The 13,013-nt window shown below is 38.2% G+C and overlaps 3 protein-coding genes across 4 annotated transcripts in view; 2 read left to right on the forward strand and 1 right to left on the reverse strand.

Annotated features, from left to right (window-relative positions):
* The first annotated feature begins 217 nt into the window (after nucleotides 1-217).
* On the forward strand, nucleotides 218-3,361 carry LOC144449969 (uncharacterized). 2 transcript variants are annotated; one of them, XM_078140537.1, is made up of 3 exons: nucleotides 218-281; nucleotides 397-505; nucleotides 838-3,361. In XM_078140537.1, the coding sequence occupies exon 3, from the start codon at nucleotides 850-852 to the stop codon at nucleotides 2,563-2,565; it is 1,716 nt and encodes a 571-aa protein (XP_077996663.1). In that variant the 5' UTR covers nucleotides 218-281; nucleotides 397-505; nucleotides 838-849; the 3' UTR covers nucleotides 2,566-3,361. The 2 variants fall into 2 exon arrangements, with proteins under 2 accessions (XP_077996663.1, XP_077996662.1); XM_078140536.1 differs by lacking the exon at nucleotides 397-505 and having other exon boundaries at nucleotides 220-281.
* Nucleotides 3,362-4,504: 1,143 nt separating this feature from the next.
* LOC144449907 (uncharacterized) lies at nucleotides 4,505-11,293 on the forward strand. Its single transcript, XM_078140455.1, has 4 exons — nucleotides 4,505-4,624; nucleotides 7,294-8,429; nucleotides 9,352-9,504; nucleotides 10,877-11,293. Exons 1-3 carry the CDS (start codon nucleotides 4,570-4,572, stop codon nucleotides 9,499-9,501), a joined length of 1,341 nt encoding a protein of 446 aa, XP_077996581.1. The 5' UTR covers nucleotides 4,505-4,569; the 3' UTR covers nucleotides 9,502-9,504; nucleotides 10,877-11,293.
* A 1,261-nt stretch (nucleotides 11,294-12,554) lies between these two features.
* LOC144450180 (histone H3) overlaps nucleotides 12,555-13,013 on the reverse strand; it is a 1,949-nt gene continuing 1,490 nt past the window's right edge. The window contains exon 2 of the mRNA XM_078140759.1: nucleotides 12,555-12,966. Coding sequence (XP_077996885.1) covers nucleotides 12,555-12,965 — 411 coding nt within the window. The 5' untranslated portion in view covers nucleotide 12,966. The remainder of the gene's footprint in view (nucleotides 12,967-13,013) is intronic.

A 13,013-nucleotide genomic window follows, 5' to 3' on the forward strand; every position in this document is an offset into this window, starting at 1 on the left:
AGCAATATGATCTTCATACAGACGTCACTTCCGGTTATGATATATCAGTAACCCTATTGACCTCAGTGAACTTAGTGCCCTGGCCAATACTATTGTTCTGTTATCTTATCTCTGATTGGCAGTGTATCCTGTTGACAAGAACACGAGGACCACTGGTGGTACTTTTTACATATCTTAGCCACTGTGTGGTTGTTTACAACTAACTTGCGATTATACATCCACAGGCGCACAGTTGAACAACACATTTAAAAATTCATTTCTCTGGAAAGTACACTCTGCTGGTAAGTAGTTCACTTTGTATACTGCATGACTTGTTCAGATTTCTGATCTGGGATATTAACCTTTCGGCTGTATCACATTTTGTGGTTTTATTGGTAAACTGTTTTACATTTCTAGGCTACAATGACGCCGTCAACTTTTACTTCGTTGATGTAAAAATGATTGACTTCGTCTTTTGAGATGATGATTCTTCAGAGTACGGAGAAATGTGCCGTGGAAAAAAAAGGTCAGAGCCCGTGCCACATCAACACATGACCACCGAAGCCAACAATAGATAAGATCAGTAGAGTAAATAAAAGAAATCACATCTCAACGTTATACTGTTACCATTTTACATTTAGTATCATCTATAATACTGATTCGAAATCTTACCAACATCGCAATATTTTATGGTTTGGCTCAACAAAAACTCTCCAACATTGCTACATTGTATCGTCTGGTTCAACGAAAATCTTACCAACAGTGCTACATTTTATCGAAAATCTGTGTTCTTTACATTTTTACAAATTATCAAAACAGGGAGTTGTTTCACTTTACTTTAATATTTTATCTTTTCAGTCACTTCTGAATATGAAGAACAACACTTTCCTATTAGCCTGCCTGGTGGTCACGTTTGTTGCACAGTTTGCCGTAGGTGGCGTCATTCGTGATTCAAAGCTACTATCACGTGATCGCCGTGCGGCCTCTGATGATCAGACAGGATGGGAGAGGGAGCTAAGTTCATGGCTTGGACTTGGAGAAGAGAATCCAAAGGAATCAGGAAATCAGGAAAACGAAAAAGCCGATGAGTGGTGGAACAGCTGGCTTGGGGTACCTGATAAAACTGATGAGAAAGGGGAACCCAATATCAAAGACCCCACAAGTTGGTTTGAAGATTTGTATGGCCTAGATAAGGATGGTGATGTCAAACCGACAGAAGCTGTACAAAAGGTGACCCCGAATGATGACGTCACTGGAATGGGACGTAACAACCCAACAGACAAACCTGAAAGTCAGACAGAGAAACCAGAAAGTCAGACAGAGAAACCAGAAAGTCAAACTAGTTGGTGGGACTGGCTCGGTATAAGCAAACCAACTGCAAAACCAGACAAACCGTCCAGTGGTGGTAGTCAAAGTAACCCATGGGGTAGTGGTAGTCAGGGTAACCCATGGGGTAGTGGTAGTCAAGGTAATCCATGGGGCACTGGTAGCCAAGGTAATCCATGGGGCAGTGGTAGTCAAAGTAACCCATGGGGCAGTGGTAGTCAAAGTAACCCATGGGGCACTGGTAGTCAAAGTAACCCATGGGGCAGTGGTAGTCAAGGTAACCCATGGGGCAGTGGTAGTCAAAGTAACCCATGGGGCAGTGGTAGTCAAAGTAACCCATGGGGCAGTGGTAGTCAAGGTAACCCATGGGGTAGTGGTAGTCAAGGTAACCCATGGAGCGGAAGTGGTAGTCAAGGCAACCCATCTGGCAGCCAGAATGGACAGAGCAAACCTAAATCTGACCAAAACCCTGATGCAAGTGAAGAACGACCGTCCAGTGGCCCAGCTACAGCCGGTGATAGCCAAGGTAATAGAGAAACACCAGGAGGTAGCCGTGGTAATCCATGGAGTGGTTATGGTAGTCAAGGTAATCCATGGGGTTCTGGCAACTCTTGGGGCCAACAGGGTGGCCCATGGTCAGGTAGACCTCACCAAGGCAACCCACAGAATCCTTGGGCAACTGGATATGATCAAATGAATCCTTGGCAAGGTGGTAGAGATCAAGCTGGAGGAAGAAATTGGTGGACAGCTGGTCAAGGTCAGGGGTATGCAGGAACTTCTGGGTATAGACAAAACCCATGGGCTTATGGAGGTAATTACGGAGGGGCTCCATCAGCAGGTCGCGATACTACAGGAGGTGGTACAGGTTCCTGGTGGGGATATGGCAATCCTGGTGGATACAATTGGCACACAGGTCTTGGGCTTGGGAAACCCGACACAACTGGTACTAGAAACTGGTGGAATGCAGGGAACACAGATGGTGACAGTAGATCAGATAGAGGAGATGGGAATTGGTGGGGATGGGGTGGAAATAGTGATAAAGACAGTGATGAAGATGATGATGATGATGATGATGATGGTGGACTGTTTGACTATATATTTGGCGAGGAAGACAAGTCTGAAGAGAAGGATGATGACACACTGGGAGACAACTGGCATGATACTAAAGAAGACAACTTCTGGGACACTCCTCAAGACAATTGGTGGGAAACAGAGAATGATAATTTCTGGGATACAGCAGCTGATAATTGGTGGGACTAGAATTGTTATATGACAACTTCACTAAATCTACAGTACAAATTTCGAGGCAACAAATAGAACAGAGGCCAGACTGTGCAATGGGCAAATATTTGTTTTCGAGATAGGGAGTATTAGTAAGGAGTAGACCCCTTAAGTTAGACCTGATTTGTATTATTCAACACATGCACAATGGACCCCAGTTCTACACCCCCCCCCCCCCCAATTATTTCAAATTTAGGGTCACTATAAGCTATGGTCAAGGTGTATGTATCAATTTTCTACTACATGGGAGGGTGCTTTTTAAAACATTTTTTTAAAAAGTGTGATTTAGGATGTTATAATCTTTACAGCACAAATACGGGTTTTGTGGACCAAGGTTGTGCGGTGGAAGGGCCTAACTTTAAGAAGGAACACCACTCCATGAAATAGAGGCGTTTTCCTAAACTATAGAGTTCAGGAGATTCCTTTCATGATTTTACATCACCTACATTACATCGGTTTTCAGATAAAAAAAATAAGTTGACCTTTTACCTCAGAAGTCATGAATATTCATTGTTAATCCATTGCAATTACATTTCTGATGAATCCCATGATGCAATCTGGCCCACATCAAAGGAATGAATAGTAAGGACTGCAGTTAACTTAACGTGTATAAAAATGCATCTATGTCTTAGAGTGTCGTTCTCCATTAAGAATCATGTAGATGTCTGGCATGACCATACATAGTTTAGAACAATTTTTTGTCATTCTATCCGTACACTTGGCACTACCAAATGGTATATTGTTGTGGTTTGTTATAATACATGTAATAAAATATAGATGACTTTAGTCAGGTATAGTGATGCAGTGATTTATTGGGTCATTTCTTTGGTGTGTGTATGTGTGTGTGTTTGTGTGTCTGTGTGTGTGTGTGTGCCTGTGTGCACATATCATTTTGTGTGTGTGTGTCTGAGTGTATTGTATGTATGTATGTATGTATGTGTGTATGTATGTATGTATGTATGTGCATGGCTGTATTTTGCATGCACATACATGTACGTACGTATGTACATACATACATACATACATACATACATACATACATACACACATACACACATACATACATACATACATACATACATACATACATACATAGTATACATACATACATGTTATTATTTCACAAACCATTGACGTCTCCCCTCCCCTCCCACCCCCACACCACCACTTTCCTTTAATGTTAGAAACACTAATACTCATCGCTAACAGCAGACTACACTTATGATGATCTCCATCATTTAAGTTACAGAGCATGCGCAATTCTCCGACCGTTGGTCAGCTGTCACGAGCAAAACATGAAACTATATCTTGTTTTTCCTATAAGAATTGAATGTTTACACAATAATGCGGTATTATCATATCTTGTCAAATGCACATGCCTGTTATATTTATGTTTAAAGGCCAGGGTTTCAATCCCACGTTCTCACACAGGCTTAAGTGTTTTCTTATCAGTGAAGCCATACGAACTGCAGAGGATCATAAAATGATCTGACATTTTCAGTAGCGCACTTAATTAACTGTTTTTCAATATCCGAACTGGTAAAATGTAAAATGACGTCACTAACTTTACTGTCGTGATTTAACAACACCTGTTGCATAGGTATAGTTTTCATAATAACAAGATTTGGTAACAGCTTGGAGTAAAGGTGATACCATTCGAAAACAGGGGTGGATAATATTATGGCTACTGATGGACTGTTATTTGGCGAACATTTCGAAAGTTTCGCATAAACTGTCGTGTTTATTTTATCTATCCAGAACGTTTAATGAAGAATGGATTATTTTCGATGTCCCTTGAATTAAAATTCTCACCACATTTTAGTGCCTCCGCCCCTCAATTAAGTCAAAGGCGCCCCATTTCCTCATTTGCATATCATTTGCATTCTATCGTTGGTTGGAATCTAATCCTCTGGGCACATAAAGGTAGCCAAAGAGAAACGCACGGCTCACATATACAAGTTGCGTGGTTTTTTAACCACAAAGATGGCTTTCCAATTTTATACGTTGCTTTTTGCGACATTGGTTTTCGTTTTTGCAGGTAAGTGAAATCTGTTTTGTCCTTTAATGAGAAAAATTGTCTGTCAATTTCTAATATTTGCAAGTTTTGGAGAAAATGCTTAATAGTTCAACGACCAATTCAAACTATATGTATTATGTGAATGTAATTACAATGGACAGGGTGGGAAACATGGCCGGCAAGGCACTCTTTCAACATACAATTTTCAATGCACGTATTAAAACACCATTTATAGAAACTGCTACCCTTGCATTAAAATGTACTGAAATCACTCAATCTGTATTGAAACCCTTATCTGTCAAATATGACAATTTCAAATTTTTATTACGAATTTATTTCCACAAATTTCAGTTTTTTCTGCTACAATTAATCCTCATAAAAGTACTTTAATTCACAGTTGCCAAGGTTACCTCTTTAAATCATTGTAAATTACGTCCAGATAAAACAGCAGATTTCCATTTTCAGTCAAAAAAAATGTAATCGCTTTAAAATATGTCGAATATTCTCCCAGTATTTGTCCACAAACGTTAACACGCAATTATAATCCAACGCGTGCTTATGAGATTACTTTTCAGAATATTTATTAGTATCACAAAACAGACAAGATATACTCCTGTATTACCTTTCCAAAATCAAAAATAAAAGGTTGCGAAATATTTGGAGATATGGATAGAATTTGTTTTGGCGGAAAAAGTAGCAAACAGGCGTACACGATTTAGAAAACTATTAGTTGTTGTTTATTGTTGGTTGTTTGTGTGTTTGTTTGTTTGTTTGTTTGTATATAATCTTGTTTTGTTTTGTAGTGAAGTGGAATTTAACGTCACAGACAAATGTTGTTCATATAGCATCAAGTGACTTGCAAATCACATTGCAATAACTGACATATTACATTCCTTAATATATATAATATATATATATATATATATATATATATATATATATATATATATATATATATATATATATATATATATATAATGCAAATGTCGTCTGATGATCGCAACAGCGTGAAACACTGTGTAACGGCTACTGTGTATCTTGCTTGAGACTGACACAGTGTTATATATATATATTATATATACTAATAAATCCAAAGAATAAGGATGTTATAAGTCGTTACTCGGAGTTTCACGCTTTCTCAGCGATCATCAGGCACATTGTATAACTTTTCCTCGGGATGATCGCTGAGGAAGCATGAAACTCTGAGTAACGTATAACATCCTTATTCTGTGGATTTGGTCTATAATGCTCCGCTACTAATATTGCATCGAGCACTGTTCTCTCCAGTGAGACACTTTTATGACACATGTATATATATATGTTTATTATTTAATTAAATTGTATCCATCCTAAAAACATGTTTAGATATTTTACGATATAATAAAAAACTTGCTAAAATACAGTAAATATTGAAGACAAACTGAGAACAATAATGATACGTCATCACCAGACACTCGTGATCTTAAATCAGATCATTAAAATATTTATTTTTATTTATTTATTTATTTAGTTTTTATATGATTGTTTTTTGTCTTTACTCGTTATGAATTTTGTAATTTTCGTAAAATAAAATCAACGAATTTGTGTAAAATGAAGAAAAATTGAAAAGACAACTGTTGCATCATCATTTTATACTGGCATGCTGTGACAACGACAGTGTATCAAATAAGTCTACCGAATAATTGAAAATGGTAACACATGTTAGATTCAAATATTATAGAAATGTTATTTTAAAGGTATGACAAGATTACTTACATGCAGCTACTTCTCTCAATGTTATATAAACTCCAACAATATCATTCCAATAATTTGAAACTTCTTTCCCTTCAATTTTTTGTACACTTTTTTTGTCTTTTTGCCGCGTTCAGATTTTGGTTTAGATTGGAAAAATATAAATATAATCGGAAAAAAATAAATAATAAGCAAATAAATAGACATTAGCTTAACAACAACAACAATCATAAATTTGTAATCAGAAGGAAACCAACTAAATGTGTGGAAGAATTATAAGATTTATTTTAGTGTATTGCGAAATACATACATGCACCCATAGATACGGTGATTATACTTAAGCTTGTAACTGACCAATAGCAAGGCGGCACGTGAACGGTGGGTGTACCACAGGTCAAAGGCCAATAAGGCAGTGGTGAATATAATAACACACGTGTAAAGCCTATTACTTCCCCGGGGTTGGTACCAGTAGCCAGTTCTGGTAGGGGTGTGTGACCAGTGCTGGAAACCCCAGATCCCATTATAGACCCACTTTGACCAAAAATCAAAACCCCATTTTAGACCATTACAGGTTTGAAGTTTAGACCTAAATATATTTTCCTTAGGAGGCAACATTTAGGGACAATTAATGGCAGTTATGATTTGGTAAAGGACAATGGACTACATTTTAGTCCAAGCAAAATGGAAAACAAAGCAAAGTGGATCCTGTTTTAGACTCTTCAGCTCGAAAAAAAACAGACCCCATTTTAGACCAAAGGGCTACAAAAGGAGTGCGTTACATATAAGTATACTCAAATAAGGGGAGTAGCCCCCCCCCCCAGCCCCCCCCCCCCCTCAATTAATTCTACTTCATCAGTATTCACACGAATACTTAGCATCAGTCGATCTTTAACAAGATATATATAAAATTAAATATTCATCACTATTTTTTTTTCAATTGTATATATTTGTTTTCATAGATGCGAATCCAGTAGTCTACAACGATGGCGTCATCACAATGAGACAATCTGTCAAAGCTCCAGTGAAAATGGGCACAGTAACTGATGACGTTGATAAGATTGGTCTTGTGACAGATGACGAAGAAGTCAAGATCGGACAAGTTTATGATGATGATGACGTCAAGATTGGACAAGTTTATGACGATGATGATGTAAAAGTCGGCCAAGTTTATGATGATGATGATGACGTCAAGGTTGGACAAGTTTATGACGATGATGACGTCAAGGTTGGACAAGTTTATGACGATGATGACGTCAAGATCGGACAAGTCTATGACGATGTTGACGTAAAGGTCGGCCAAGTTTATGATGATGATGACGTCAAGGTTGGACAAGTTTATGACGATGATGATGTCAAGGTTGGACAAGTTTATGATGATGATGACGTCAAGGTTGGACAAGTTTATGACGATGATGACGTCAAGGTTGGACAAGTTTATGATGATGATGACGTCAAGATCGGACAAGTTTATGATGATGATGACGTCAAAGTTGGACAAGTTTATGACGATGATGACGTCAAGGTTGGACAAGTTTATGATGATGATGATGATGTCAAGATCGGACAAGTTTATGATGATGATGACGTCAAGGTTGGACAAGTTTATGACGATGATGACGTCAAGGTTGGACAAGTTTATGACGATGATGACGTCAAGGTTGGACAAGTTTATGATGATGATGAAGTCAAGGTTGGACAAGTCTATGATGATGATGAAGTCAAGGTTGGACAAGTTTATGATGATGAAGACGTCAAGGTTGGACAAGTTTATGATGATGATGAAGTCAAGGTTGGACAAGTCTATGATGATGATGAAGTCAAGGTTGGACAAGTTTATGATGATGGAGACGTCAAGGTTGGACAAGTTTATGATGATGATGAAGTCAAGGTTGGACAAGTCTATGATGATGATGAAGTCAAGGTTGGACAAGTCTATGATGATGATGAAGTCAAGGTTGGACAAGTTTATGATGATGAAGACGTCAAGGTTGGACAAGTTTATGATGATGATGAAGTCAAGGTCGGACAAGTCTATGATGATGATGAAGTCAAGGTCGGCCAAGTTTATGATGATGATGACGACATTTTCCTTAAGGTTTGTAATTAAAGTATAATATCATATTTAATAACAACTAAACATAAATATATATGAAGACTGAAATAACCATCTTTCATCGGAATTCAAAACAAATTCTGAGATTATCATTAATCTTAATTCTACGAGACCGAGACTTGGTGGTCTCGTAGATGAGCCCCAGCATTCAGAGTCTGGGTAACCAAGACTATTTTTTGTGTGCCTATCTGGCTGGCTGTTTGTTTGTTTGTTTGTTTGTTTGTTTGACAGGTTCAATACTGAAATGACACTGATTTGTCACCTGCTTGAGTCCTGTAAATGAAGTGTGAACACGTGATATTACATTACATTACATTAGGAACACGTGATATGTTTTTTTGGAATGCAGACAATTCTGGATTTTAGTAATGTGCGATCATGTGCATTTAATGATTAAGTTAAACTTTAAACCGAAACAAAATTATGGCATGTCCATCATTTCTTGTCAAACCATTGGCTCCTCTGTTTTCAAGACCAAACTCAATTTTCCAGTTTTCACCAACTGTCGTCATGTCCTCACTTCCCTGCCGGCCAGAAACCGCCACGTGACTTGAGTTGTCGAAAAAATAGTCACCGTTATAGTAGTTTACCTGTCCCTAACACCCAACTTTTATAATTATTCCGTTACATTTTTTGATTGGCTAGTGAACACATTAACCGACCTTAAAGCTAAGTTTTGACCAATAGAACGACACATTACAAATTCAGTCCAGCAGGTCCTTCGACAACATAGCCATAATGTATACAGGTAAAACAGCGAGGGATAGCCGAATGACTGTGCATATCATACACATTTTATGTTCCCTAATAACAATTTAGATAGATAAGAAACTAACTTTGCACAGACCACTCAATACGTTGTACGAACAACTTCAATGAAAGTGGTTCTCATTTACCCCACTAGGTCAAAGGTCAGACTGTTGACTCTGGGGAAACTGGTATCGTAAGTGATGACGACAGTTGGGTTGAGTTTGACAATGGTAGCCAAGAAGAGGACGATGGTGTGATGGCATTCATTAGGTCCTTATTGGCTCAAATCTTCGGAAAGAATTAATAGGTACAAACATCACAAAGTCATATAAATATCAACAGACTTTCAGACATTTAGAGGTTAGGTCCAACTCATGACATAAAAAGATTATGTAAAACTCTCTTAATTCTGCCATTTGATTCTCAAAAGCGATAACTTTGTAGAGTATGTAACATTTACATATTTTAGTAGCTTGCAGACAGACAGACAGACAGACAGACAGACAGACGCACGCACACACACACACACATACATACATACATACATACATACATACATACATACATACACACATACACAGATTTATGGACGAACGGAAGGACGGGAACAGAGACAGACAGACAGACAGACAATAATTATATTATATAATAATTATATTGTTCTATCGTAAACCCAAAGAATGAACAAACTAACAATATAATAAGCTGCAGTATTTTCCAGATAAAATAAATTGAAATGTCAGATGATTCATCATGAAGTAATTAATACTTATTTGAGAATAAATGTCAGGATTACCCCCCCCCCCGCCCTCGAGCTCCAATATCCCATCAAATAGAATCGTGAATAGGGTAGAATAAACGCCTTAGCCTCGGAGTTCACCCAGGTCTGTGTTGCAATACTATGAAATGTGATATAAAGTGTTCCAAGCGTGCATGTCTACTAGGTATTCTGTTCTATTCCATTAACAGTGGAACAGCTGTTTCACTTTGGACACAAGATTACATAATAAAAGGAATAGTACATAATAAACACAGATTTTATGCATATACAAAAGATTTTATGTTAGTGAAAGAAATCTAATTTTGTGTACGACATTTGATTAAATGTAAACTTTCTCTTGGTGATTCAGTCATGTGATGGGAAAGTTATATTTTTGTTGTTTTAATCAGCCAAGGACTTTCATATAAATCCAAAAATAACATTGTTTGGTTCCGATAACCCAACCCAACCTTTTACTTCCCACTTAGGAATCGAAAATTTTATCGAAAATTCGAGAGAGAAAAATTGCAAAGTCACGCGAGAAATAGTGAGAATTGAAGATGTCATCGCCCGATGCGACCCATAACGCAAAGACCACACGAAAGGACGCTAGCTAAACAACAGAAAACACTATGATAACGTGAACCAGACCAAAAAAAGTTGTCAAAAGTTGAGCGTTATCGGAACCACACATTTTTTTTTTATTTGACCGAAGTATGCTCCGATCATCTGCAAGGAAAATATCCATGATAACAAAAAAAACCGGGTTTTTAAACACCAGTAAAATAACTTTCCGATAGTTCAAGCAAACGACAAAAAATCTAAAATGACTTCATAAAATCAAAATTTATAAATAATCATTATATACATCAAAATTTTTTGATATTAACTTGCATCTTTTCTTTTCCATTTCTTACAGTTCTGAGTTCACCCTTCATAGACAAGTGGCGATTAAAATGCGGTAGTGCTTACTTCTCTGATAGAGGCCCGGCAATGTGTATAGAAATATCCATGCCCGGCAATGTGTATAGAAATATCCATCACTTTGTATGAGGGCATTCTGTGATCATCTACGGCGGTGGCTGATATGAAGATTACATCAAATTCCTCTTACATCATCTACACCCAATTCTACATTTTTATCGTATATATGTGTTCCTTTAATCGAGCTCTGAAAATGTATATTTTATTTTTGATATTAAGAAGCGTTTCCATCATGTATGTGACGACAATAATGACCAAAATATTATTGTGTATGGCTCAACATTTTCATATTGTGTATCCTGTCTGAAATATATAAATATTAGTGCTTGGATTAGATAATAAATGCTGTAAAAAGGGAAACATAGTGTATACTGTAATGTTTGTAAGGTACGTGTATGTATCATTGTAAAGAGCCCCACCAACGGTGAAAGTGTGTATAGTATATAGACTACTCCATTTCCCCATGCAGACAGACATGGACAGATAGACAGACATGGATCGGAAGCAGACTAAACAGACATGAATGGATGGACGGGGTATAGATAGATAGACACACAGAGGCGTGTAATATTTCATAGATTGTTGTTTTCTTATTGCTTAAAATGTCGTTTTCTTTAGGAAAATATCGTACGAATCTTGCTGCTACAAATGTATCAATCTATACTACGAAGAAATATTAATCTCTTCCCCTTACATGTAGGAATAGATAAGTAGACTCAGGTAGGTACGAAATCTTAGTTACGACCTAAATTATAATAATGTAACCAAAATTAGCAAACGGTTTCCGAATTCCGTCGGGTGGCACTTGGCAATGTACACAAAAATAACTCAAATAAATTATAATGTACAGGCATGAGTCGACGCAGGGATAGGGCGCCACTTTCGATAGAAAGACGATTTAAAATTAGGCGCGAAAAGGGGATGCCTTTGTCAGGATAATTCTATCCGTATCGCATCACAAAAGACCAAGTGCGTCATAATGAGCAAATACAAAGACGTCTTGTTATAAGCCAACAAACTTGGACAATGACGAGGATAAGTGCTGGGGGATTAGTGTACAAATACGACAGAACAAATAAGACAACGAATTCCTCGGTAACAATGATGAGCGAAAAAAGGCGGGACAAATTCAAAAAATGAAAACAGTAACACTAGAGTATGCATGCACTAAGCATTACCAAGGAGCTCACTAATAAATCCATGGCATTACTAACACTGACAATTTTTTCAAGGTTTACGTTAGCGCTAACGGTATCTTCCCGTTCAATCTCCCGTACCTTTCTGGGAATATACCATAAGCGCAGAAAACAGGCCATCTTAGTAATTCTTACCTTACTGACTTGCAAACACCACCACCATGGCAACATTTAGTACACCATTCCAGTCTTGCAACATACTAGTAACTAGCGCTGATGAAAGGAATGTCGGAATGAACTTTGGCAGAATGCAGGAACGTGGAACTTACACTGCAGAAACATAACTGGCAGTTACTAATACTAGCAGAGGGTATTAGCTATGGAAACTTTCGCATGGTTTAGAGGTAGTTCTCTTTTTGGAGGATGTGGTGGCCCTGAAAAGGGCCGTTTTGTTTGTGTATGCACAAGGCACACTTCTTAGGCACGCTCGCCACGGATACGGCGGGCAAGTTGGATATCCTTGGGCATGATGGTGACACGCTTGGCGTGGATAGCGCACAAGTTGGTGTCTTCGAAGAGACCGACGAGGTAAGCTTCGCTGGCTTCTTGGAGGGCCATGACGGCTGAGCTCTGGAAGCGGAGATCGGTCTTGAAGTCCTGGGCGATTTCACGGACCAGACGCTGGAATGGGAGTTTACGGATGAGGAGTTCGGTGCTCTTCTGGTAACGACGGATCTCACGGAGAGCGACGGTTCCTGGCCTGTAACGATGTGGTTTCTTGACACCTCCGGTGGCTGGTGCGCTCTTACGAGCGGCCTTGGTAGCCAACTGTTTACGTGGGGCCTTGCCACCAGTAGATTTACGTGCGGTTTGCTTGGTACGTGCCATTCTTGATACTTCAGAGAACGATATAAACTGTCATCTCTGACATAGCAG

This window comes from Glandiceps talaboti, chromosome 19 (assembly GCF_964340395.1).
Source record: "Glandiceps talaboti chromosome 19, keGlaTala1.1, whole genome shotgun sequence".
Lineage (NCBI taxonomy): Eukaryota > Metazoa > Hemichordata > Enteropneusta > Spengelidae > Glandiceps > Glandiceps talaboti.

Excerpts from the sequence above, each read along its gene's own strand:
- LOC144449969 (XM_078140537.1), top strand. The coding sequence starts at position 850 with ATGAAGAACAACACTTTCCTATTAGCCTGCCTGGTGGTCACGTTTGTT.
- LOC144449907 (XM_078140455.1), top strand. The coding sequence starts at position 4,570 with ATGGCTTTCCAATTTTATACGTTGCTTTTTGCGACATTGGTTTTCGTT. Across the intron at positions 4,625-7,293 it reads ATTGGTTTTCGTTTTTGCAG|ATGCGAATCCAGTAGTCTAC; the intron begins GTAAGTGAAATC and ends TTGTTTTCATAG. Across the intron at positions 8,430-9,351 it reads ATGACGACATTTTCCTTAAG|GTCAAAGGTCAGACTGTTGA; the intron begins GTTTGTAATTAA and ends TTACCCCACTAG.